A 27,104-nucleotide genomic window follows, 5' to 3' on the forward strand; every position below is an offset into this window, starting at 1 on the left:
GAGCAGGCCCGGCTCCAGGGAACAGAGTTTGGCTGGGGAGCTCCACGTCCGCGAGACAGCCTGTCCCTGGTCACAGGGTGGACATGGGCACGGCAGGTCAGAGGCGGCGCGGTAATGGCTCCGTGGTCACTTGGTGACCAGGCTATTCCTGCTCTAATCTGATAAGCATCTTCTACCAAATCACCTCTCCAAACCCATTAGGCAATGTATCTGAGGCCAGAATAGGTTTGAAGGTGATTTTGAAGGCAGTGGCTTTAAATGAAAATTCTTGATAAAAGTTTGAATTTTTGATTTATTTTTTTTTCTAGAAGCAGGAATTACATCATACCTGGACAAATGGCTTATGGGGTTTCACAGATTCTGCAAAGAAAGATATATTTTTTGAAATGCCATTTTCTGTTAACATTCTTATGAAAAGACTTTGAGCTGACAGTCCCATACATCTTTACACTGAATTAAATCAACAAAGCTGCCGCAAGAGGGATAATTTCTCTCTTCCTCTGCCCAGATTAACAGCACTGCTCTGCACTCTGCCTTCTCAGCAGAGAGTCTGGAGGGCTTTCCCTTTGACGTGTGTCCTTTGTTTCTCTGGCGCGCGAGGCCGGCGTGGTGCTCCCACCGCTACGTAGGGATGACAATCTTCAGCACACAGACGATGAGAAATGGGTCAGGGTCTGGGCTAAAGTTGAGAACCAGAAATCTACAAAAACTCAATTCGTGTTTTTAAATACTTTATATGGTAAAAATACAGCAAAAATATTTTTCTTTTGTTCAAAGAGGAAAAAATATACTGCTATGGCTGCGGTTCTGAGGAGTTCTGCCGCCTGTGGCTCCTGGGCTGCGTGCTGCAGACGGACTCGGGCACAGATCCTCGGGCTTCAGTCGTTTATCAAAGCTAAAATCATACTGCGGAAAGAAGAGACGAGTGTTAACCAGCGTCTCCCAAGCACAGTGCCCACGAGGTCTGCTCTGTCCGGGCTCACGTCTCCGAGGCTCAGCAACCACTGGCACTTTTTTTTTTAAAAAGAGTATCTACTTAGGGCCCCTCAAAGCCCCAACTTTTTTCATGTAACCAAAATAAATAACTGGGGAGGGGGTGGCAGCGTAACTTAAAACCAATGTTGGGCTACAGCTCAGAAGCAGCCACGGCCAGAAAACAAACCAAAATTAGTTGTCCAGCCAGACCTCACACGTGCCGTCCCCAGGACCAAGAACTGATCCCTGTCCCCCTGGGATGCCCCTGCACAGACTGCACAGCGGCTAGGAGGGCGGGCTCAGGACTCGCCCCTGCAGGCACTGAGCACCAAGCTTAGCGGCACCCCGCTTTTGCGCCAGGCTCTGTGTGGCCCCCCAGGCGCAATGTTGGGACCATGGCAGTTATCCAGTACATTCTGCTAAAACCACCACAGCCAACAGTGGCGACAGGACCGCCATCATGTCCTTGTACTGATGTCAGCCTGGCTGTGCTAAGAGCAGAGGATCAGAGCACAGAGCACTAATGGTGTCCTTACTTGTCCAAGTTTCACCACATCAGTGTACGCCATGCACAGCACAAACACACACTCTGGAAAGATGTCCGCACATTAAAGTTAGGTCAGCACAAACCCAAGTGCTTTATGTGTGTTATCTCAATTAGTCCAGATCATGACCCAGCGAGGTAGGTACTGGTTACAATCCCATTTCCAGACGAAGAAACTGAGTCGCAGAGAGCTTCAGAAAGTAGCCCTGGGTCACAGAGTAAATGGCCAGGCCCAGCCTGCACTAGGCCGACACCCAACCCAACACCAATGGCATGGGCTCCAGCACTCTCTAAGAAGATGGGTATTTCCCCCTCTAATTCCATGGGACAAACCCTGAGCGTCCACCATGCAGCAGGCAACCCGGAGAGGACCAGCTGGGGGGCCTGCATGAGGGACCAGATGACTGGGAATAAAGCCACCAGACACAGGAGCAGCCCCGAAAGGGAGAAAGTGTGACCAGCGTGTCCTCTGAGACTGCTCCCTCATCCGGGGTGCAAGCCACAGGTGACAACCAGGGGTGAGGCCACAGCAAGGTAGAAGACACAAGCTCAGAACGTGAGGCAAGAAAGAGGGATGTGGTGTCTCCCAAACCAGCCTCGAAGGCTGCCTACCTAACACTTGGTTGTGTGGGGTCCCCCTCAACCTGCCCCAGCAGCACCCCAACCCCTCCGCCCACTTCCAGTCCCGTCCCACTACCGTGAAGCCAACCACCGCCCACCCGGAGACTCGTGTGCACTTTCAAATCCCAGGACTTGGCATCTACTAGGCAGGATCCTCCTCCCAGACCCCGCATCCCCCAACCCCCACACCCACGAAGGGCTCTACTGTGATCAACACTGCTTCCAGCCCTGCCCACAGCCTCTCTCTCTGGCGGCCCAGACACCTTCAGGTAGTTTCATGTTACAAAGGGTGTGTCATCGTGTTACTAGTACACTTCTTTGCTCTTTCTTCTTCATTTTTAAAGTAAGGACTGAAAATTAAACACGTAAAATGTAAGGTGCAGTATGAGAATCAGAAAACGATACCAGTGTGTTTTTTATCCCAGTTTTTAAATTATTTTTATCTATATTTAAATCCAAGTTAGTTAACATAGATGTCTACAGATAGCAATGTATCTAAATGTCTATGTAGATAAATTCTTTTTTTTTTAAGATTTTATTCATTTATTTGACAGAGATCACAAGAAGGCAGAGAGGCAGGCGGAGACAGAGAGAGGGGGAAGCAGGCTCCCTGCTGAGCAGAGAGCCCAATGCAGGGCTCGATCGCAGGACCCTGAGATCATGACCTGAGCCGAAAGCAGAGGCTTTAATCCAGGAGCCCCTCTTTTTTTTTTTTAAAGATTTTATTTATTTATTTGATAGATCACAAGTAGGCAGAGAGGCAGGCAGAGAGAGAAGAAGAAACATGCTCCCTGCTGAGCAGAGAGCCCAATGCAAGGCTCGACCGCAGGACCCTGAGATCATGACCTGAGCCGAAGGCAGAGGCTTAATCCACTAAGCCACCCAGGCACCCCTCTTTTTTTTTTTTTGGTAACCTCTATTGCCCAACATCCCTGCTTTTCTGTATTTTAAAAACCAGGAAAGGGACCCCTGGCTGGCTCAGTTGGTGGAGTATAGGACTCTTGATCTCAGGGACAGGAATTAAAGCCCCATACTGGGCTTAGAGATTACTTTTTTAAAAAATTAACAATAGGGCGCCTGGGTGGCTCAGTGGATTAAAGCCTCTGCCTTCGGCTCAGGTCATGATCTCAGGGTCCTGGGATCGAGCCCCACATCGGGCTCTCTGCTCAGCAGGGAGCCTGCTTCCCCCTCTCTCTCTGCCTGCTTGTGATCTCTTTCTCTCTCTCAAATGAATTAATAAAATCTTTTTTAAAAATTAATGATAATAAATAAAAATTAATAATTCTTAAAAAAATTAAGAAAACTAAATATGACCAATAATGAAAACTAAAGAATCTAACCTAATTTCAATCCAAATCTAAGTCTGTGGATGGACTAAGCCCAGTGAAAGGATTTTAGAAAGCCTGCTTTATCAGGCAGACGAATGGCTCGAACTTCAAAACTCTTTCAAACAAAACAGTAATTTTTAAAAACTGCCATCTCTATGCAGTTTCTAATTACTGGAACCCTCTGAATGATAGAAATTTAGCTCAACACAAGTTCTTCCTAAGAGTCCTCATGCCTGTGTAAAAATTTAAATTTACCTAGGGAAAAGAATAGGCATGATCTAGGTAAGCTTGCATACAAAAGTTAAGTCTGACTTCTGGCCTCCAAAAGGTTTCATCAAATCATATGTGCACAATGATCTTGTTTCTCTTCCTTGCTCTATCCATCAGCCTGGGACAGATAAAGGAGTAAATGGCACGCTTATCTCTACAACACAGTTTAACATGGGACATAACGAGGCATCCCATGTCTGAGGGCCAGTCTCTGCTGGGGGCCCTCATGTCCCATGTGCCGCGACCGGAAGGCTGACGCGGTTCCACCAGAATGGGCCACCAGGGATGCTGGTGAGGCAGCGCCATGCTCAGGTCCTCACCATGGACAAAGACCAGGCCAACTCTCAGCTCTCCATGCTTGACCCCCAGGAGACCCACAGTGGGCCAGTCCCCAGGAGGATGGCCTGCACCACTCATGATCAGCAGTGAGGCCTAGACATGGGAAGAAGAGAAAGCACAAGACGGCCTCGGAGCCAAGGCATAACGAACGCCACAGAGCAGCTCCACCGCAGGTCCCACGACACACGGATTCAGTGACACATACAAAATGCACACAACCACCAGAATTCTGCAGGATCTCCCGAAGCTCTGCATCGCCCACACTAAGGCCGACAGGCCAGTGGCACCTCACCCAAGAGCGGGCATCAGATACACGGAACCGCCGCAAGGCCTCTTTAAACTCACCTATAAAGATACATGAAGAAACAGAGCAGGTGGAAGCCAAGCTTGATCATGGCTTCCTTCATGTGTGACTTCAGCTGCCCCCGGTTGTGTATCTCCGTCGGATCAAACACTCCCATGTTCCCACTCGGCACCATAATGAACCTGGTGTGCACACATTAGAGGGAAATCAGATCATCAGTATAAATACTCAAAAGTAGGTATTCAATAAGAGCCAACCTTGAAAAGTGAACCAATCGTAGCAGCCTTAAGTCCAGACCCTATGGGAACAGGGTGCCACGTGGTTTTCCTTTGAAAGATATGCTTGTTAATTTGTACTGCCATTTCCTGCTCTCTGAAAAAAATACAGTGACACGCTAGAGAAGGATATTTTACTATCGAGACCCTTTTACCCACCCATAGAAAACTCCTAATCTGGTCATTACCTACAGCCATTTTCCACCAGACACACATAAAGGGGACTCCAAACCAAACCAATCTTACCAAGTTCTTAGAAACCTCTTTATCTAACAAAGTTCTAAAATAATAAATGCAACATCTTTTCTGAAAAAGATTAATTCATGAGTGAGAGCATGTGCAGAAGCAAGCAAGGAGAGAGGCAGACGGAGAACGAGAGAGGGAATCTCAAGAACACTCCACACTGAGCAGAGCCCAACTGAGGGTTTGATCCCATGACCCAGAGCCACCCAGGGACCCCTGAGGCAAGATCTTTAGAAGAAGTAGTGACAAACATAATTATTCCCATTTCACAGAAGACAGTGAGAGATTCTGTGTCCAGATTCGAGCCCTCCTCTGTGCTCCTGCTGATCTGGAGATAACACACCTCAGTCTGCAGGTTTATAAATGGCGCCCAGCTTATAAGCACAATTTAGAGAAGAAAGAACGAAAATGCAAGTGCCTCCACAGTGAAGACAGAACTCCTCTTTAGTTAAGACACTAGATAGTTCAGAGTCAACACCCGATGTCTAAGTTTATGGAAGTCTTAACAAAAACAGGCCAAATTCAAGCTATTATTAAGTAATGATAACCTCATGAGCCAAAAATGTACTTATAGCGGCGGAGGCCTGGCCACAGTGGGACATGAATGGGCACCTCCTTCCGACTCCGAACCAATTCCTCCCACTGTTCCCACACACTCAGAAGAGTTCAACTGTTTTTAAAAAATCCTGAAGAGGGGCACCTGGATGGTTCAGTGGGTTAAGCCTCTGCCTTTGGCTCAAATCATGATCTCAGGGTCCTGAGATCGAGCCCTGCAACGGGCTCTCTATTCAGCAGGGAGCCTGCTTTCTCTCTCTCTCTGCCTGCCTCTCTGCCTACTGGTGATCTCTCTGTCAAACAAATAATAAATAAAATCTTAAAAAAATCCTGAAGATACTATGTTCAACATACCATGGAGTATTTAAGGCTTTCATATTTATTTCATGTCATCGTGTATGTCACAGTCTTCTTCCCCAAACAATTCCCTTTCCAAGTGAGGAAATCAGGCCACTTCTGGAAGGTCCAGCAGTGTAAGTGTAGGCAGCGACACCCAGACTGTGCCACTAGTGAAACAATGAGTCCCAACCTTGCATTGTCACCGAATCTTTCCTGCCACACACACAGTTTCTCAACAACAACTTCTGTGAAACCAAATGTCCCTCCCTGAGTCCCACAAATCTGAAACTCTCCCCCAAATCTTGCAGCCCACCTAGAGCTGAGTAGAGGGCTTGACACGTGAGTGTCCAGACATCTCAGCTCTGTCTCTGATAAGTCTTGTCCTCCTCTGATGTCCAAGTCACCTAGCAGCACTGTCACCATTTTCCAGGTGGTCCTCACAGACTCTCTCCACCCCACCCTTCCCCTCCCTCCTCATCCTGCTTCCACAGAGCTGGTCTTTCCAGTTCCTGCATCCCAACCTCGCTCCAGCTGCACAGTCTCAGCCCAGACTCTGAACGGGCTTCCCTACCCTCCTGGCTCTTCTCCACCATCCAATCGATACTACACGATGCTTCCAGAAAAGTCTTCGCAAAGATATTTGATCAATTTACCTATTCAAAACATGCTAAGAGGATACGTGAATGACTACTAAGCACATTAAAAGGTCCTCAATTCCCTTAGTCATTAGGGAAATGTAAATCAAAACCACAGCCAAACACCGCACCCAGCAGGATGGCCAAGTTAAAAGACACGGAGTGCCTGGCTGGCTCAGGTGGAACGGCACACGACTCTTGACCTCTGGGTCATGAGTTCGAGCACTACCCAGGGTGTGGAGAGGACTTAAATAAAAACACACAACAACAGCTTGGCGAGGACGTGGAAATGATGGAACCCTCACACACACAGCCGGCGGGAAGGTAAACCGGCACAGCTGCTTCTGAACATCTAGGCAGTTCCTCCAAAGGTGAAACAAAGTTACCGGAGGACCCAAATTTATCTAGATTTTACCCCAAAACTAGATAAAAGTCCACTCCTAGGAAAAATGAAAATGGATCTCCACACAAACATGTGCACATGAATGTTCACGGGAGAATTACTCTTAACAGCCAAAAACAAACAATTCAAATGCCCATCCAGTGCAAATGGACACACAAAACGTAGTCTACCCGTACAGTGGGCTATCATTCAGAAACACAACGGAGTGAAGAACGGACATCAGCCACCCACAGATGGATCTTGAAAACACAACAGCGAGTGAGAAAAGCCTGCCACAAAAGAGCACGTACTGAACTCTCCTCTAGGATGCGTCTGTGTGGAATAGGTCATCTTGGGTGACAGAAAGTAGAGGGTGGCTGCTGACTGGGGAGGGGAGGGCAGGAAGGAGTGGCACCTAATGGGTAGAGGGGGCTTTCCTTTGGAGTAATGAACCTGTTCTAAAATAGACTGTGGTGATGGCTGCTGAAATCTCTACACGTTCTAAAAGAATACTTTAAATGGGTGAACTTGGGGTGCCTGGGTGGCTCATTTGGTTAAACAACTGCCTTCGGCTCAGATCATGATCCTGGAGCCCAGGATCTAGTCCTGTATCGGGATCCCTGTTCAGCGGGTAGCCCACTTCTCCCTCTGACCTCTCCCCTCTCACGCTCTCTCTCATTCTCTCAAATAAAAAAAAAAAAAAAAATCGAAATGGGTGAACTCCACACTACTACTACTCTCATATTTATATACCAACTCCATGGACCAAGATTCTGTGTGACCCATCCCGTGCTTCATCTGCTCCCATTCCTCATCTCTGTGACTGCCGCCAGATGCGTCCTTAAATCTGCCCTGCACATCTGCCTCCTGGTTTCCCTTCCAGCCCTCCCCACCTCTAACATGCCCAGGGGGAGCCCCTCACCCACCCTGCACAGCTCCACTCACACAAGCTCTCCACAAGCGGCCCAAGTGCAGCCATCTGCCTCTCTTCCCAGCCAGAGTTCCCACCGCTCCTCCGGCACCTCAGTCTACCTCGAACTGAACTAGTATATTCTGTTATCCTGTGTTTTGCCTCTTTGTCCTGCGGCAGAGTCCATTTCAGATGTCTGCAGCGCCAAAAGCATAAAGCATAGACGTCTGAAAAGAGGAAACGAGCCATCTATTTTTTTTAACCTTTATTTTCTGTTTTTTAAAAAGATTTTATTTATTTGACAGAGAGGAAAGAGTGCACACAAGCAGGGGAACAGCAGAGGGATAGGGAGAAGCAGGCTCCCCACTGGGAGACCAAGGCGGAACTCGATCCCAGGACCCTGGGATCAGGACCTGAGCCGAAGGCAGATGCTTAACCGACTGAGCCCCCCAAGTGTCCCCACCCCAACCTTTCTAAAGAGAAAGTAAATCTATGAACAACCATCAATCTGTTGCAGCCATCATCAGGGCAATAAACCCACACAATCTCTATGATGACAGGGAAGAGAAGCCATGGACTCTACTGTCCTCCCCATTAAAACCTCACAGAGCCTCCTGCTATAGTCTATCCTCTGCATAAAGCAGCTGCACCCAAGCCTGCTCTTCCTCTGGCACCTGCTGGGGCCTGCAGAGGACTGATGGGGTACACTGAGATATGGCTAAGATCCAGCCTCAGAGGGTCCCGCTCTCACTCCCCAATTCACGTTCTGCTCAGAGGGACCCCAGGGGCACGGAGCTGTGCACCAGGTCTGCGCGGACCTGCACCTTAGTAGGTGGGTGAGAAGTGCATGCTTCTCACTGAACTCAGGTCAGGGGGTTGGACTATGGGATGACCACAGAAGAGCAAAAAGAAACTGGAAAGAAAAATTAAGTCTTTCCCTCCCAAAAAAAGGTATGGAGATTTAAACTCTCTTCCGTAGCTCAGGTTCTAATCTCACGATCTTTATGTATAAATTCATTCCCCCAAATCCACTCACTTCCTCATCCTCAGGCCTTCCGTTACCATGTACTCCCTAGCCTCTTTCCACCGCTCCTTTATTATTTTCTTTGTCATTCTTACTAACTGCACTTTTAAATTTGTTTTTTAAGATTTTATTTATTTATTTGAGAGAGAATGAGTAAGAGCATCAGAGAGAAGGCCAGAGGGAGAAGCAGACTCCCCAAGGAGCTGGGAGCCCGATGCAGGACTCGATGGATCATGACCTGAGCCAAAGGCTCAACCAACTGAGCCACCCAGGAGCCCTCTAACTGCACTTTTAAAAACTCAGAGGTATGGGGCATCCAGCTGGCTCAGCTGGAAAAGCGTGTGACTCCTGATCTTAGGGTCATGAGTTCTAGACCCACATGTGATGCAGAGATTACTAAACATAATAAATTAATTTTTAGGGACACCTGGGTAGCTCAGTTGGTTGGGCGGCTGCCTTCAGCTCAGGTCGTGATCCCAGCATCCTGGGATCAAGTCCCACATCAGGCTCCTTGCTTGGCTGGGAGCATGCTTCTCCCTCTGCCTCTAGCCTGCCACTCTGTGTCTGTGCTTGTGCTCTGTCTCTCTCTCTCTCTCTCTAACAAATAAATAAAATCTTTAAAAAGAAAAAAATAATAATTAATTAATTAATTTTTTAAAGATTAATAAACTTTTAAAAAATGAATAAAAATTAAAAACCACAAATCAAGATCAGCTGATGATTTTGCCCCAAAACTAGATAAAAGTAGAAAAAAAAAAACAAACACAGAAAACCAAACAAAACCTAAAAATTTAGCAGAACAGCAAACTACTAAAAATAATCTTAGGTTTGCCAAGATTATCCCACAGTTCTTTAAAGAAAATACATACTGTCTGTACAAGTGCTCAACTATACTATCACATCCAATAAGGGTTTACACCAAGCTTTTGAAAAGCTTCCTAAATTCATTAAGTTAGAATTCTGACATTATCTAGTCTGCAGACTTTAAAATGAAAGTCTCTCTGGAGCATTCCAGATATACACTAATTAAAACCTGCAGATATAAATAACAAGAATCTGGGGCACCTGGGTGGCACAGTGGGTTAGAGCCTCTGCCTTCGGTTCAGGTCATGATCCCAGGGGCCTGGGATCGAGCCCCACGTCAGGCTCTCTGCTCAGCGCGGGGAGCCTGCTTCCTTTCCTCTTTCTCTACCTGCCTCTCTGCCTACTTGTGATCTCTGTCTGTCAAATAAATAAAATCTTTTAATAAATAAATAAATAACAATAATCTTACATTCTGGGACGCCTGGGTGGCTCAGTGGGTTAAGCCGCTGCCTTCAGCTCAGATCATGATCTCAGGATCCTGGGATTGAGTCCCCCATCGGGCTCTCTGCTCAGCAGGGAGCCTGCTTCCTCCTCTCTCTCTCTCTGTTTGCCTTTCTGCCTAGTTGTGATCTGTCAAATATATCTTTAAAAAAAAAAAAATTCCCATTCAACACTTTAAAAAAAAAAAAGAATCTTACATTCTCAGGCTTTTGATCATTTTTTTTTTTAAAACAAGGTCTTCTGGGGGGCGCCTGGGTGGCTCAGTGGTTTGGGCTGCTGCCTTTGGCTCGGGTCATGATCTCAGGGTCCTGGGATCGAGCCCCGCATCGGGCTCCCTGCTCCGCAGGAAGCCTGCTTCTCTCTCTCTCTCTCTCTGCCTGCCTCTCTGCCTACTTGTGATCTCCGTCTTTCAAATAAATAAATAAAATTAAAAAAAAAAAAAAAAAAAAAACAAGGTCTTCTGGTATTTTTTTTAAGGCTTTTTTATTTATTTGACAGCGAAAGAGAGCACAGGTAGGCTGAGTGGCAGGCAGAGGGAGAGGGAGAAGCAGGCTCCCTATCGAGCAGGGAGCTTGATGGAGGGCTCGATCCCAGGACCCTGGGATCATGACCTGAACTGAATGCAGCTGCTTAACGCACTGAGCCACCCAGGCACCCCAACTTTGGGTCATTCTTAATGGAAACCACCACACAATTCCTTAGACAACTCAACTAAACATTCCATATTGTCTAAATTTATACCTGTAAATCTGTGTTTTTACAAGAGTAGATCATGCAAATTGCTACTTGCCCAGCATACCAAAGAAAATAAAAATGTATTCTGATTTAATGTAGCATTCTGCTGTCATTTATTTCATGACTGATACATATTTTATTACAGGAGAAAAAGCTATTACTTTTTTTTTTTAAGATTTTATTTATTTATTTGACAGAGAAATCACAAGTAGACGGAGAGGCAGGCAGAGAGAGAGAGAGAGAGGGAAGCAGGCTCCCTGCTGAGCAGAGAGCCCGATACGGGACTCGATTCTAGGACCCTGAGATCATGACCTGAGCCAAAGGCAGCGGCTTAACCCACTGAGCCACCCAGGCGCCCCAAGCTATTACTTTTTTTTAAATGTTCTTTTAAATTGCCATGACGCAAAGCTGTAAACAAACTATACTCACCGATATATATTCCAAGTGGCAACAGGCAAGTTGAGAAGGAAGATGAACCAGTGCAGTGAAACGAGCATTAATACCGTGACAATGGTATGGCCAATCAACTCTGGGATTACCCACTGCAAAGGAAGAACACAGTATTACATCTGCCCCTGTGCTCTTCCTGAATGCACCTTTTATTTGAAGTTAAATCAATGAATACACAGAATTTATAAGCTCGTGGTTCAAGATTATTTTTAGATTCAGATGACCCAGATCTGCATACTGCAGAAACTGCATACCCCATGCAAATACATCAGGGCACAGTTTAAAAATAACGACCTTAAATTTCAATTACGTTTTATCCTGAGCAAAGGTTCAGATTCATTCACGAAGGAGGCATGAATGACAACTAGAGGGAAAATGGAGTATCATTTACTTTCTATTCCAACATCTATGCTAAAGCCTCTTACTCTAATTTGGGGTGGTTTATATCCAGATATATAATGCCTTGAAAGTCAGAATATCAATCTTAAACATCTTCCAATCTCTAGAATCCTGATGGAAATCATTTCTCTCTCTCTCTCTCTCTCTCTCACACACACACACACACACACACACACACGGGTTCTTTAATAGATCACATTAACAGCTCAAAGTTGAGCAGATGTGGTAATGAACCAAGATGTCAGCTACTGGCTGGGCAGTACCCACTGCCCTCTATGCTCCCCTTGTCAACTGGGTGACACTCTATCTAGTTCTCCTGCACAAGAGAGCTATTTCAGCAGGTCCTCCATTCACTAGTAATCTTCCTCCCATAAGAATAGAGGTTTTTCTTCTAAAGGAAGTTAATATATTCATGCAGACACAAACTGGTAACCTGCACTTGCAGAAATGGGAAAAACTCAAGAGAGCTTAAGTAACTTGCCCAGGGTTACAAAGCTACCTAAGTGGTAGAACAATACAGTGTAAGCCCAAACCCACGGGCTCCAGGGCTCTCTGCATTAAGATTTTTAGAAACTTGTTTTTAAAAACAAAAAGGGGATTTGCTAGGCCTTAGACCTAATATGAAATCAACAGGAACTTTTTATATGTAATACAGATTTTTTTTTTTAAGTGTAACCAATTGCGCCTACTGCTGACAGGTGCGAGCGGCAGAGTCAAACCTGGAGTGGAATTCATCCTCTAGCCTCCTGATGAGTTTAGCAATCTTAAGAAGGTCGTCTGCCCTTTCTGAGCCACGACTTTCTCATCAGCCTTTTTCATCTGTAATGCAGAGCTGACAATCCCTGCTGCACAGAATTAGGGAGAGCGGGCAGTTTCCCTCTCTCTGTGCCCTCCGTCCACACAGCAGGAGCTTCCAAACTCTATTTCTTACCTTGTTTTCCATAGACCAACTGGAAGCAAAAGTTTTAGGAGGCGATACTTAACAAGATGATGATTGCTTTACTTACTTTCAACCAAGCCCTATGTTTTCATACTCTTCCCTCCTTAGCAATGTGTTGTTCTTCCCCTAATCAGCACTAGGCTTATGGCCCCCAGCAGGAGCCTGGAAAATTCTCCCCTGGAGTAACTTAACAGCACAAGAAAGAACACAGACAAAACAACTGCCCGTCCGGTACCCCAACAAAAGCCCAGGAAGATACCAATTACCCGACAGTGGAGTCTGTCTCCCAGTAAAGCATTTCAGGGCTTTACCCTTGCATATGGACAGACAGCCAGTACCAAAAATCGAGGAATGCCTCTAATTTGAGAGGGGAGAACACAGGGGTTAAGGAGCTTGGAGGGAACAGAGATAATGGAGGAAGCACAAGGAAATTTAAAAAACCACGAAATCAAGATTCTCAGAGCGCTAAGAAACTCAAACTTGAACGAAGAAGACAACAAGCTCTTAGAAACAAAAACCTGACGTAAAATGGTGTGCACCCTAGAAAATCAGAAGAGCAAGCACAGGGAACTTGAAACAAAAAGGTAGGGAAAAAAAAACAGATAAAACTTTTAAAATAGAACAGCAGATAATCAGCAGATGAATTATCCAGTTGTTGAAAAAGAAGGGGAGGGAAAGGGGTGTGGGGGGGAGGGTGTGGGGGTGGGGGCACACATTATCAAAGAAAGAAGAGATGTGCCAGGTTGAAAGAGCCACAGAAGGTAGAAACAGCACATGAAAAAAGCCTTAGGGAAGGCACAGAAAGGGGAAGCCCTGCAAAATTCCCCAAAATCCTGGAGAGAACAAGGAAGAGAAAAGACGGAGGGGAGGGGTGGGAAGGTCACATCAAAAGGTTAGAAATCAAAAGGGCATCATACTGCCCCATGTGAATGACAGGAGAATTCAGAAGACCAATGTCTTTCAAACTCTGACAGAGAATCTTCGCCAACCTCGAACGAACGCTTTGCTCAGAGAAACTATTGCCGAAGGTAAGAACAAGACATTTTCAAACAGGCAAGGCCTCCAAATTTAGACCCCATGTACCATATCTCAAGAAGCTACTCCAGCAAAACAGAACAGCAGATCGGAAGGGAGACATGACTTCCAAGGAGGGCCCAGACCAGGTATCCCAGGATGCGGGCTACGGGCGGGCCTGGAAATGGCCAGTCCAGACCACAGCAAGAGGAAAGTGGTGTCAGGAAGAAAGGTCACCTGGAAAAGAGCTCCCCTGATAGATTATTTTAATGTTTGACCCATGTAGAAAATAGTACAGGAAAACTTTAAAGATGTATCTGAAAAGACTTCATAACAGGTAAGTGAAAACTAAGGAAATTTTAAAAACGTAGCAATTATTAACACTGAGAAAGAGAAAACTATCCAGAAAAACACAAAAGAAAGAAAAATATGATGACTGTCCTATCATGAGGCTCAATACTAAAAAAGAATTAGCATGTTATTTTATTTTTTTTAAGATTTTATTTATTTATTTGACACACAGAGATCACAAGTAGGCAGAGAGGTAGGCAGAGAGAGAGACGGGGAAGCAAGCTCCCTGCTGAGCAGAGAGCCTGATGCGGAGCTCGATCCCAGGACCCTGAGATCACAACCTGAGCCGAAGGCAGAGGCTTAACCCACTGAGCCACCCAGGCTCCCCTAGCATGTTATTTTAACACTACATAGTAACAATGTAAACACAAACACTGAATATCAATTTAACCCAAAAAGGAAAATAGGAGAGGTGATGTTCAGGGAAGGAGGTACCTAAGAACTAAATCTATCATATTGCCTCAGAAGTCAATAGGGGATACTTAAAATGATAAATCAAGAAATAGCAGTTCGAGTATATAAAAGAAATATGGACATAAATATCAAAAAAAAAATTAACAGCTCAAGTGTGGAAATCAGCTTCCCCTAAAAAGTGTGACAGATATGATTCAAAGGGGTCAGACAGAGACTGCTATTTTTCAGTGTAAGATTTGTAATATCTTTGACGAGTTGTGTGCAAATATTACCTTCAGAAAAATAAAATTTTACATTAAAAAAATGACTTAACTTCAAATTGAAGGGTAATTTTCTCAATAGAAAAATCCAGGTAATCTTATCTTTGCATTTCAACTTTTATTTTTATAAAAGAAAACCCAATTAAATGCCCCCTAAAATATTGCATAAGCAAGAAATATAAAAAGAAATACAATCCAGCTGGTAAGATATATATTTAATCATTCTTGTGAAGGTGAGGAGGACTGAAACTAATATAATATGGATTACATCTCAATTTTTTTAGAAGTCTTTAAGTACAGCGGATATATACAAAATCTTTTATTTAAAATCTGTCATTATATTAAGCCATGTTCCAGAAAATACAAAATAAAGAAAACAAGAGGAGTATCGTTTACTAGAAATTTTAATTTTCCACATGTGACTTTTTCCCCTCGTTAAGTAGATGAAGAGGTGAAAAGACACACAGAATGATGTTTAGGTCAAGCCAAAAGCACCTCTTAGTATTTAGTGAATTGTTAACATGAACTTTTATCCAGAAAGCTGTTCTGTCTGCTCAGCCCATAAAATGAATCAGGACTAACTGGTTTTCCTCCATGCAGACAACCCTGCAACTCGAGAGTATTCTTAGCAACATCAAGTTCTGACTATATACCAAAAGTAAAATGGCCTTGAAACAATCCAACTCATTAATTCCATTTTTCAGCCAGCCACGAAAAGAAGATTGTCTTTTATGCAACAAAAAACAGACTGAGGTTGGGGCGCGTGGGTTGAGCCTCTGCCTTCGGCTCAGGTCAGGATCCCAGGGTCTTGGGATCGAGGCTTGCATCGGGCTCTCTGCTCAGCGGGAAGCCTGCTTCCCCCTCTCTCTCTGCCTGCCTCTCTGCCCATTTGTGATCTCTGTCAAATAAATAAAATGTTTAAAAAAAGAAAAAGACTGAGGTTTTTTGTCACGAGCAGGTAGGATGGGTTTAGACACAGAAGACAAAGACAATTACCCTCATAATGAGCCTTTCCCTCGTAAAGTACTGGTGGGCACAGGAAGAAGCACTGTAAAGAAAATTTCTGGGGAGGTCCTCTAGTATAGTTTCATGATCTAAAATACTGCAAAAACACAGCTCTACAAACATTCCAATGAATAAGCAGATAAACACTTCAAAATCAAATATACATACATTGGTTATCTGTAAGTAATCTCTGACACAGAAAGTGCAGAACTACCTTTAGCGCCGGAAATGAGTAAAGAAATGTCTTACCTTGTTTAATTTCGAGCAACATGATCTAGCATTAATGTAATCACATTCTAAATCAGACAATGTAATTATCTGAAGATCAAGATAAGGAATAATAAGACTTCTTTGAGAACAACAATTTTTATTTTTAAGTTTCAGACAGAAACCCTAATGCAACGCAGAATGAGATTTGACTTGAAAAGACTGTAGTTATCTCCGTAAAGTTCACTCATTCGACAACTCAATTTTCTGACTTCTGTTCCTTCAACAAGTTATTTTCACAAAATAATCTTATGCTCAATTCTAAAGTGACCCATATGAGACCGTTCAATGGGAGTTCCTAAAAAAATCAAACACTAACTGTTAAGAAACAGAAAATAAGGCCTTTAAAAAAAATTTAAATGTGAATTTAAACCTGAATTCCCACTAATACGAAAAGTGTTTCTCTATGACAGATTCATAAACTGTCTTTGAAGACTCAGGATGTGACAAAAGAATAAAATACAAAACTATCGATACAGGACGGTCTTATGTCAGCACGGGCCATGCCTCCTTCCAGATGACCTGTTTTCCTCATACTTTTTACAATCTCCGAAACCTTGCATATTAAATATACTTTCTACTAGAATTAAGCAAAAAATGCTTTTTAGTACCACATGCAAACTCGTTGAGGACGTGTGACTCGGAAGGAAAAGTCCTCAACGGAACGATACAAGGCCTGAGATTTGCTGTGAAATGTTCCCACATCCCCTCCCCCCGGGAAAGGAGAAAGCAAAATGCTGAAAATCACTGTTGGTCACAGAAACAGGGGGGTTATTACTCTATGGTCTCTACTTTCATGCTTGAAAATGTCCAATGAGGGACGCCTGGGTGGCTCAGTTGGTTAAGCAGCTGCCTTCGGCTCAGGTCATGATCCCAGCATCCTGGGATCGAGTCCCACATCGGGCTCCTTGCTCCACAGGGAGCCTGCTTCTCCCTCTGACTCTGCCTGTGCTCGCTCTCGCTCGCTCTCTCTCTGACAAATAAATAAATAAAATCTTTAAAAAAAGAAAAGAAAAGAAAAGAAAATGTCCAATGAAATAAGTAAAAATAAATGTTCTCACCTAAATTCTAAACATTTCCATATGGATATTCTCTCTAACACCTCTATACAATTCAAGTCAAACGCATCATTTTCTCCACAGATTGTCCGCCTCCAAATGTGTTTTCTTTCTGTCGATGACACAAGCACCATTTGCCCAAGCTCAAAACATGGCAAGTTCTCTCTGTCCTTTGTTTTATGTCCTACAAGCAGCCTCCCGCAGGTCTGGGCAACGCCCTCCTCTTCACTCCGCCCAGGAATCCCTCCTTTTCACCTGCCCACAATCAGAACTATTTCAAATCCACATGGGCCCATTCCCCAGTGGTTTACCTTCCAGTCTTTCCCATTTCCAACCCACTCTGCAGATTCATCTTCTTAATACGCCATTTGTTCATGTCAAAAATATTCAGTGGCTAGAGGATAAAGTGAAAGCCTTCCCGCCTTAACACGCAAACTCTTCAAAATCTGTTCTAACCCGGCGTTTCCCATCTGACCTTCTACTACCACCTCAATTAAGTATGTCTCTCTTTCTTAACCCAGTCATCCAGAAATGCCATAAACACACTTGAATCTTCACCTTTGCCCTGCCTGATTTTGAACTCCACCCGTTTCCTTCATGTTTCAAAGTCTGGGAAAACTTCTATCCCTACGGGACAATATTCTACCATTCTACCTCTTGCCTCTAGAATTAAGCTGGTTCAGCTATCCAAAAATACAGCAATATGCTGAATCTCATCGAAAGACGCCCTAGGGGCACCTGGGTAGCTTAGTGGGTTAAGACTCTGCCTTCAGCTCAGGCTCAGGTCATGATCTCAGGGTCCTGGGATTGAGCCCTGCATCTGGCTCTCTGCTGAACAGGGAACCTGCTTCCCCGCCACTCTCTGCCTACTTGTGATCTCTCTCTGTCAAATAAGTAAATAAAATCTTAAAAAAAAAGAAAAAAGAAAACAAACCAAAAAAACCCCTAAAGGTACCTGATTGTCTAAGTCAAATATTCCACCTAACGTTTTTTCCATACACACAAATTGGTACAAGCCACGCCCATTTTAAATTATCAAGCCTAGTTTCCAAACTGCAAACACAGAAATTCATGTTTCATTTCTCTGTAAGTCCCAGATCCTTAGGCCACAAGAGGGGCATAGGTCGTCAAAACTTGGCCCTGTGATTCTGCCCTTTCAGTTCACCAAACCCAATAAAACTCAAGGTTCTCCCTTGACTGACTGTCTCATTGGTACAGCATGTGAGCCTTGATCTTGGGGTTGTGAATTCCAGCCCCAGCCTTCTGCTACACAGATTACTTAAAAATCTTAAAACAGGGCACCTGCGTGGCTCAGTGGGTTGGGGCCTCTGCCTTCTTCTGCTCAGGTCATGATCCCAGGGTTCTGGGATCTAGTCCCACATTGGGCTCTCTGCTCGGCAGGGAGCCTGCTTCCTCTCTCTCTGCCTGCCGTTCTGACTACTTCTGATCTCTGTCAAATAAATAAATAAAATCTTAAAAAAAAAATCTTAAAACAAAACAAAGCCAACTCAAGATTCTCCTCATTAGAATTCATCAGTTCAAGTAAAAAGTGCAGCTGAAGTGGGGCGGGGGAGGCAAGCACCGTGCTGAGGGCTGAGCTCTTGTACACACCCAGAGCTGGGAAGTAAAAAGTCCCTTTGTAAAGATAAGAAACCCCAGGCGGAGAGAGGTGAAGCACTGTGCACAGCAAACATCTAGTAAAGCAAGGGGTCCTGACTGCAAATTCTGTCCTTCTCTCCAACGGACCGCCCGACTACAATACAGCGTGAGGTCACGCTGAAAACTCACGCTACAAACATCCTAAAAGCCGGGATGCTCTGGCAAAAAGTTTACTTCCATCAGAAAGCACTGAGAGTGAATTCCAAGGAAAAGAAAAACCATGCAATTCCCCGTGTTTGTTTCCTAGTATCCTAAACTGGAGGGTGCACTGGGGGACGACCAAGACTGGATGCAGGGTGCGGGTCCAACCCTCACGCGCGCTGGCCTGGACACCAGTCTGAGGACCAGCACAGGAGCAAGTCTTCCGTGCGGGCGCCGTTTCGGCACAGACACACGGGCACCCGGCCCCCCACGGTCCCCAGCAGAGGGCTGCCCCGGCCCCAGCCCCGGCCGGTCCCGCACGACGCCCACGTCCCAGGCGGCGCCAGGCCGCCAAGGCCCCGGTGCCACGACAAGGGCGGCGGTGGCTGTCTCCCACAGAGACCGGAGCCGGCTCGTCGCATCCGCTCGCCCGGGACCCCAGCGTCCCCCGCGGCCCCGCCAGGGAGGCCCGCCGCCGGGCGGCTCGGGGCGGGGCCGGGGGCGGCGGGAACGGCGGGCTTCCCGAAGGCCCTCCCTCGCTGGGCCGTCGTTCCACCCCGCCCCGGTCCCGGTCCCGACCGGGCCGCCCTCGTCCCCGCGCACCTGCCCGGCCCCGCCTCAGCCCCGTCTCCCCGGCGCCGGGCTCGGCCGGCCTCCGCCCGCCTCAGGCAAGGATACGAAGTACACCGAGAGGAAGATAAGGGCGCAACAGTCGAGGAGAGAGAAGACGAACACCACCGCCTCCATCCTCCGCCGCCGCCGCCGCCGCCGCTCCTTCCGTCAAACCGGCTCCGGCGCCCGCCGCGCCCGTCCGCCCCTGATAGGCCCTCGCCCAGGCCGCTGGGGCGCGTTGTGCGGATGCCACGGCGCGGCATGCCGGGAATTGTAGTCCGCCCCGCGAACCACCCCGGCCGCCGTAGTTCTGATGCATGCTGGAAAGTGTAGTTCGTCAGCACCAACACCCGCGAGAGGGAAGGGCGGATTCGTTCCAGAAATTATGACAAGACTTAATCAACGAGCAATTACTGAACGCTGGTAATCTGCTGCATACCTGGTACAATTTGTTATAGTGTGCGATTTTTCTTTTGGATTCCGCGTAGGCCCCACAGGATCCTCGAATTGGCAATGCTAAGACGTTTTCCTCCTGCAGCCCAAGTGTCTCCGCAACAATCCTTGGCTCGCACGTTGAGACTTGCTCTTCCTGATCTCCGTTTCTCCGGAGGTTTCACGGCCCCTTGCTTATTCTGTGACAGCAACGATTCTCTCCACTCTAGACTGTAAGATTTTTGAAGGTGTTGCAGGTCATCTCATCCATTCATTCAACAACTACTTACTGACTCTACTACCCCCACAACATGCCAGGACCTGCCCTACACCCGAGATACAGGAAAGTGCGAGGCAAGACAGGCAAATAGGTAGCGAACAAATAGAGAGGAAATGTCATTTTAAAGGCCCATTAGGGCAAAGTAATACGTTCATTCAACCAATATTTTCTGAGCAGCTTGTATATGCCAGTTCCTGGACCTTAGGGATACATGATGAATAAGAGGGGGAAAGTCCTCGCGGTCCTGCAGCTCCCATTACAGTGGGGGAGACAGAGGACAACAAACTGTATTAATGACAGGCAGTTATAAGTAATTTGAAGAGGACAGAGGAGGGGAAACTGTTGCCAACTGAACCATCAGAGAAAGGCAGGCTGAGGAACTTTTAATTTGAAATCTGAACAGCTCCCTGAAGATTTTCAGGCAGAGTGTTTGCAAACACCCTATTGCTCACAGATACTGTAGTCTTGAAGAATAGGAGAGAAGGCAGTGTGGCTGTACTAGGATGAAGAAGGATGTGAGAGTTTTGAGAGGACATCAGAGGGAGCAGGGTAAGGTCACACAGGTCTTGGGGACCCTTCCCAAAGAGTTTAACTTCTATTCTAGTGTGATAATAAACCACTGGACAGTTTTAAGTATAAAAGTACCTTGGTGTAGGGGCACCTGGGTGGCTTAGTTGGTTAAGCATCTGTCTTTGGCTCAGGTCACAATATCAGTCCTCCAACTGAGCCCTGAGTTGGAGGAGAGTAGGGGGTGGAAGGAAGGTGGAAGGGGGAGTGGGGGTGCTGCTCAGTGGGGAGTCTGCCTCTCTTCCCCCACCCCTCCCCCAGCTCATGTTTGCTCATTCACGTGCGCTGTTTCTCTCTCTCCCTCTCTCTCAAATAAATAAGTAAAATCTTAAAAAAAACAAAAAAAGTACCTTGTTCTGACTTACATTCTAAAAACATCCTTCTGTTTGGTGCACTAAATGTATGAAAGGGGGACAAGTTTGCAAGGATACCAATCAGGAGAGAAGAAGATGACTAGGGGAATTAGTATGAAGGCAAACCAACAGGATTTGCCTGACAAAGCATAAATTCATAGGATTATTAAGGGTCCATAGGTTAAAGCCAGGCAGACAGGTAACAGTTTATCTATACACCAGTTATTACTACACTCCTACTGCACCTTGTCCATACCTCTCCAGAGAGCTCACACAACACTCCTTGACATGCCCAGCCAGCCATGCCTTGGACTGCAAAAAAAGAAACAAATCTTATTAGTATTTTTGCCCCCTAGCACCTTCCATCCTGTAAATAGCTGGTGTTTCGGAATTGTTTGCCAAATGAATGACCTATACTGACTGTAAGGAGAGATTTCATTAAAATTATTACAGATTTTTAAAATATATTTTATTTATTTGACAGACATAGATCACAAGTAGGCAGAGGCAGGAGGTGGGGTGGGGGAGAAGATGGCTCCCCGCTGGGCAGACAGACCGACATGGGGCTCAATCCCAGGACCCCGAGATCATGACCTGAGCCAAAGGCAGAGGCTTTAACCCACTGAGCCACCCAGGCACCCCTGCAGATTTTCTTAAAAACATAAACCTCATTTCCCACTCCTCTCACGGAGCAGAAAACACAAGCTATCCCATATTTTTTAACTGTTGTTTTATCCTGACTAAAAAAAACGCTGGTACCACCATCAAGGGTTAGAGGTACCAGTTTTAATTAAGATAGCCTTTGTCTCATCCTACTTGAAAACTCAAAACGTGATTGAAATGTCAATTATGGGGAAAGTAAAATTTGAGAGAAGAATATTGATCAGAGTTAAAAAACAGAAAGTAGGGTGTGTGTGTGTGTGTGTGTCTGTGTGCATGTTTGTGTGCAGGCACCTATGTGTGAAAGAGAGAGATCAACACTTTTGGTTTAAATGTTTTTTTAATATTTTACTTATTTATTTGACAGAGAGAGACACAGCAAGAAAGGCAACACAAGCAGGGGAAACAGGAGAGGGAGAAATAGCTTTCCCACCATGTAGGCCGCCTGATGCAGGGCTCTATCCCAGAACCCAGGGATTATGACCTAACTCAAAGGCAGACACCTAATGACTGAGCCACCCAGGCGCCCCAAAATACAACCTATATTTTATTATTTTGATTTTTTAAAAAGATTTTATTTATTTATTTATTTGACAGACAGTGATCACAAGTAGGCAGAGAGACAGAGAGAGGAGGAAGCAGGCTCCCTGCTGAGCAGAGAGCCTGATGAGGGGCTCGATCCCAGGACCCTGGGATCATGACCCGAGCTGAAGGCAGCTGGTTTAATCCACTAAGCCACCCAGGTGCCCCCAACCTATATTTTAAACCGAAAGTGCTTGTGTTCCCTCTCTTGCTGTGTCTCTCTCTGTCAAATAAATAAATAAAATATTTTTTTAAAAAGTATTTATTTATTTGACAGAGAGAGATGACAAGCAGGCAGAGAGGCAGGCAGAGAGAGAGGAGGAAGCAGGCTCCCTGCTGAGCAGAGAGCCCGATGCGGGGCTCGATCCCAGGACCCCGAGATCATGACCTGAGCCGAAGGCAGCGGCTTAACCCTCGGAGCTACCCAGGCGCCCCCAATAAATACTTTTAAAAAATAAAAATTAAAAAATAAAATATAGGTTGTATTTTTTATTTATTTTATTTATTTTTAAGTTTTTATTTATTAATTTGACAGAGAGACCACAAACAGGGGGAGCAGCAGAGGGAGAGAGACAAGCAGGCTCCCCATTGTGCGGGGACCTAAAAATATAGTTTGAATTTTTTTTTTAATTTTTTAAAAAGATTTTATTTATTTATTTGTCAGAAAGAGAGAGAGAGCGCACAGGCAGACAGAGTAGCAGGCAGAGGCAGAGGGAGAAGCAGACTCCCTGCAGAGCAAGGAGCCCAATGTGGGACTCGATCCCAGGATGCTGGGATCGAAGCCGAAGGCAGCGGCTTAACCCACTGAGCCACCAGGCGTACCTATAGGTTCTATTTTAAAAGTTCAAATTGGGGGTGCCTGGGTGGCTCAGTGGGTTAAGCCACTGCCTTTGGCTCAGGTCATGTTCTCAGGGTCCTGGGATTGAGTCTCGCATTGGGCTCTCTGCTCAGTGGGGAGCCTGCTTCCCTTCCTCGCTCTGTGCCTGCCTCTCTGCCTACTTGTGATCTCTCTCCCTCTGTCAAATAAATAAATGAAATCTTTTAATAAATAAATAAATAAATAAAAGTCCCGATTGGGGTGCCTGGGTAGCTCAGTTGGTTAAGTGACTGCCTTCAGCTCAGGTCATGATCCCAAAGTCCTGGGATCGAGTCCCACATCAGGCTCCCTGCTACTTGGACAGTCTGCTTCTCCCTCTGACTTTCTCCCCTCTCATGCTCTCTCTCACTGTCTCTCTCACAAATAAATAAATAAGATCTTTTAAAAAAATTAAAAATAAATAAAAGTCCAAATTGAACTGTTTTGGCTTCCAGTCTGGCTTGTAAGGAGAGCTTGGAGATTACCACTGGGTCCTAACAATAATCAAAAAGCCAGGTACACTAAAAATCTTAGATATGTGAGAGAAGTGAGGTTACTGCTCCAAATAGGTGATATAGACAGACTGATAAAATCACAACTTACCAAGGCTGAAAACTCCAGGAACCAGCACTGGGGCAGGAAAACCTGAACAGTAACTGTCAAGAAGTTGGAGGCTCAGTGTGGACAAGCCTGAATATAAGAACTCCAGAGGCTGGGGCACCTGGGTGGCTCACTTGGTTAAGTGTCTGACTCTTGATTTCAGCTCAGGTCATGATTTCAGAGTTATGAGATTTAGCTCCAAGCCCTGAGCCTCCCCATGTGGCTCTGCGCTGGGCATGGCGCCTGCTTGAGATTCTCTCTGTGTGCCTTCCCCTCCCTCTCTTAAGAAAACCAAAAACAGGGGTGCCTGGGTGGCTCAATAGGTTAAAGCCTCTGCCTTCGGCTCAGTTCATGATCTCAGGGTCCTGGGATGGAGCCCCACATCGGGCCCTCTGCTCGGCAGGGAGCCTGCTTCCCTTCCTTTCTCTCTGCCTGCCTCTCTGCCTACTTGTGATCTCTGTCTGTCAAATCAATAAATAAAATCTTAAAAAAAAAAAAAAAGAAAAAGAAAAAACCCCTGGGGGGCACACTACTGTGTAGGATTTAAGGAGTTAGAATGAAAAACTCACAGTGGGGTGTCAACAGTAAATTTGAGCAGGCAGAAAAATAATCAGCAAACTTGAAGATAGACTAGTTGAAATGACATAGTCTAAGAGGAAGAAAGGAAAAACAAATAAAAATGGTCAGACCCTATGAAACCTGTGGGACACTATTAAATGCCAACATATGTGCCAGAAAAGGAGAGAGAGAAAGGAACAGGAAGAATATTTGAAAAAAATAATGACTACTATGTACATGAATCTACACATTCAATATGCTCAGTAAATGCTAAGTAGGAAAACCCAAAAGACAGCCACACCAAGACACAATATAATCAAACAATTTAAAGTCAAAGATGGAATTTTGAAAGCAAAAGAAAGAAGTAACTACTCATGCATCTCAATAAGATTAGAGTCAAAATCTCAATGAGATTAAAGTTGATTTCTTACCAGAAACCCTGGAGACCCGAAGATACTGGGGTAACAGAATCAAAGTGCTAGAAGAAGAAAACAAAACAGAACAAAGTCCCAAACAAAGAGTTCTATATCCAGAAAATTGTCCTTAAAAGTAAAAGAAAAATGCAGAACTCCCATAAGAAAATATGCAGGAAAGCTCCATTACGTTGGATTTGATAACGATTTCTTGCATATGACACCAAATACACAGACAACAAAAGCAAAAACAGATGGAACCACATGAAACATAAAAACTCCTGTGCAGGGGCACCTGGGTGGCTCAGTGGGTTAAGCCTCTGCCTTCAGTTCAGGTCATGATCCCAGGATCTTGGGATTGAGCCTCTCTGTGGGCTCTCTACTCAGTGGGGGGCCTGCTTCCCTTCCTCTCTCTCTGCCTGCCTCTCTACTTGTAATCTCTTTCTGTCAAATAAATAAATAAAATCTTTTAAAAAAAGCAAAACAAGGGGCCCCTGGGTGACTCAGTTGGTTAAAGCCTCTGCCTTCGGCTCAGGTCATGATCCCAGGGTGCTGGGATTGAGCCCCACATCGAGCTCTCTGCTCAGCCAGAAGCCTGCTTCTTCCTCTCTCTCTGCCTGCCTCTCTGCCTGCTTGTGATCTCTGTCTGTCAAATAAATAAATAAAATCTTTAAAAAACAAAATAAAACAAAACTCCTGTGCATCCATGGAAACAGCTCACAGAGCAGAAAGGCAACCCATGGAATGGAAGAAGCTCTGAAATTCTACATCTGTACAGGTTTAACAAGAATACATAAAGAAAAAAAAAAGAATACATAAAGAATTCCTACAACTCAAGAAAAACAACAACAAAAATAACCTGATTACAAAACTGGCAAGGATTCAAACAGATATTTTTCCAAAGAAGACATACAAATAGCAAACAAGCAGATAAAAGTATGCTCCACACTATTAACTAACAAACCAAGGCAAATCAAAACCATAATGAGATATTATCTCATACCCAGTAGGTTCGCACTATCAAAAACAAAAAACCCAAAAACCAAAAACAGGAAAATAACAAGTGTTGGCAATGATGTGAAAAACTGGAACCCCCATGCTCTGTTGATGGGAATGCAGAATGGTGCAGCTGCTATGAAAAAAAGTATGGAATGCCTCGGAAAAAGTAAAAGTAGGTTTACTACATGATCCAGCAATCCCACTTCTGGGTATCTCTTCACAGAATTGAAAGCAAAATCTCAAGGAGATATTGGCACACCCATGATCACTGCAGTATTGTTCAAGATAGCAGGGAGGTGGGAGCAACCCACATTTCCACTGATGCGATGAAGGGATTTAAAAATGTGATATACAAAGAAAGTAGAATATTTTTGGCCTCTAAAAAGGAGGAAACCCTGTCACATCCCATAACATGGATGAACCTTGAAGACATGACACTAAATTGAAACAAGCCAGCCACAAAAAGATAAATACTGTATGATTCCACTGATATGAAGTATCTGTAGTAGTCAGAGACGTAGAAACAGAAAGTGGAATGGTGGTTTCCAGGGGCTGGGCTGAAGGGGAAGTGGGGGCTTTTTGTTCGGGCAAATCTGTAGAGATACACAGAAGCTTCATGGTTTCCAGGGACTGCTCAGTGGCATGGGCTTTCTTCTTGGGCTGAGAAGAATGTTCTCGAACTACATGGTGTTGACACGTGCACAGCTCTGGCAAACATATGGAGAACCACTCAATTTCACACTGCAAAATAGTTAAAATGGTGAATATTTTGTTATGTAAAATTAGCTCAATTTTAAAAATCACTGAATTGTACACTTAAATCAGATACATTTGACCCCTCAATAGAGCTTTTTAAAAAGATGTATTTACTTAAGGGTGGGGGGAAGCACAGAGGGAGCAGGAGACGCAGACTCCCCACTGAGCAGGGAATCCAATGAGGGACTCAATCCCAGGACCTTGGAATCCTGACCTGAACTGAAGGTAGACACTTAACCGACTGAGCCACTCAGGTGGCCCTCAACAGAGGTTTTAAAGAAAGAGTGATGTGCTGAGTTCTCATTCAAGAATTGTTGGGCTCTTCTCAGCCATTTGCTCTTTCCCATTAATCTTAGACTCAGCTCTCAAAATTTCTTCAAATAACCTACAATTGCTCCAAATAATGTTTGTTGTGAACAACAGAAACCTCAAATGATGATGATTTAAACAAGAAAGAAGTTTATTTCTCTCTGTTCCTTGAACAGGTCAAAGGCTTCAGAGCCTTTGCACATACTCCCTACCTTTGGAAACTCTCCTCTGACAAAACCAGTTTCTGTTGACCTCAAGGTTCCTAAATATAATGTTCTCAGAAAGTCTTCTTCTGACCCCTGGGACAGACAGAGGCAGGCTCCCTCTGTTATTCCATACCACAGGACCCTGATTATTTTCTTCACCATGTTCCTCCATCGAACAC

At 45.1% G+C, this 27,104-nt stretch overlaps 1 protein-coding gene across 1 annotated transcript; it reads right to left on the bottom strand.

The window, feature by feature from the left end:
• Positions 1–274: 274 nt before the first annotated feature.
• CNIH4 (cornichon family member 4) lies at positions 275–19,615 on the bottom strand. Its single transcript, XM_082704520.1, has 5 exons — positions 19,421–19,615; positions 15,867–15,935; positions 11,214–11,326; positions 4,423–4,563; positions 275–906 (listed from the first exon to the last, which is right to left on the bottom strand). The coding sequence occupies exons 1-5, from the start codon at positions 19,487–19,489 to the stop codon at positions 879–881; spliced, it is 420 nt and encodes a 139-aa protein (XP_082560646.1). The 5' UTR covers positions 19,490–19,615; the 3' UTR covers positions 275–878.
• Positions 19,616–27,104: the final 7,489 nt, after the last annotated feature.

The sequence above is a fragment of the Mustela nivalis genome (assembly GCF_964662115.1).
Source record: "Mustela nivalis genome assembly, chromosome: 16".
Lineage (NCBI taxonomy): Eukaryota > Metazoa > Chordata > Mammalia > Carnivora > Mustelidae > Mustela > Mustela nivalis.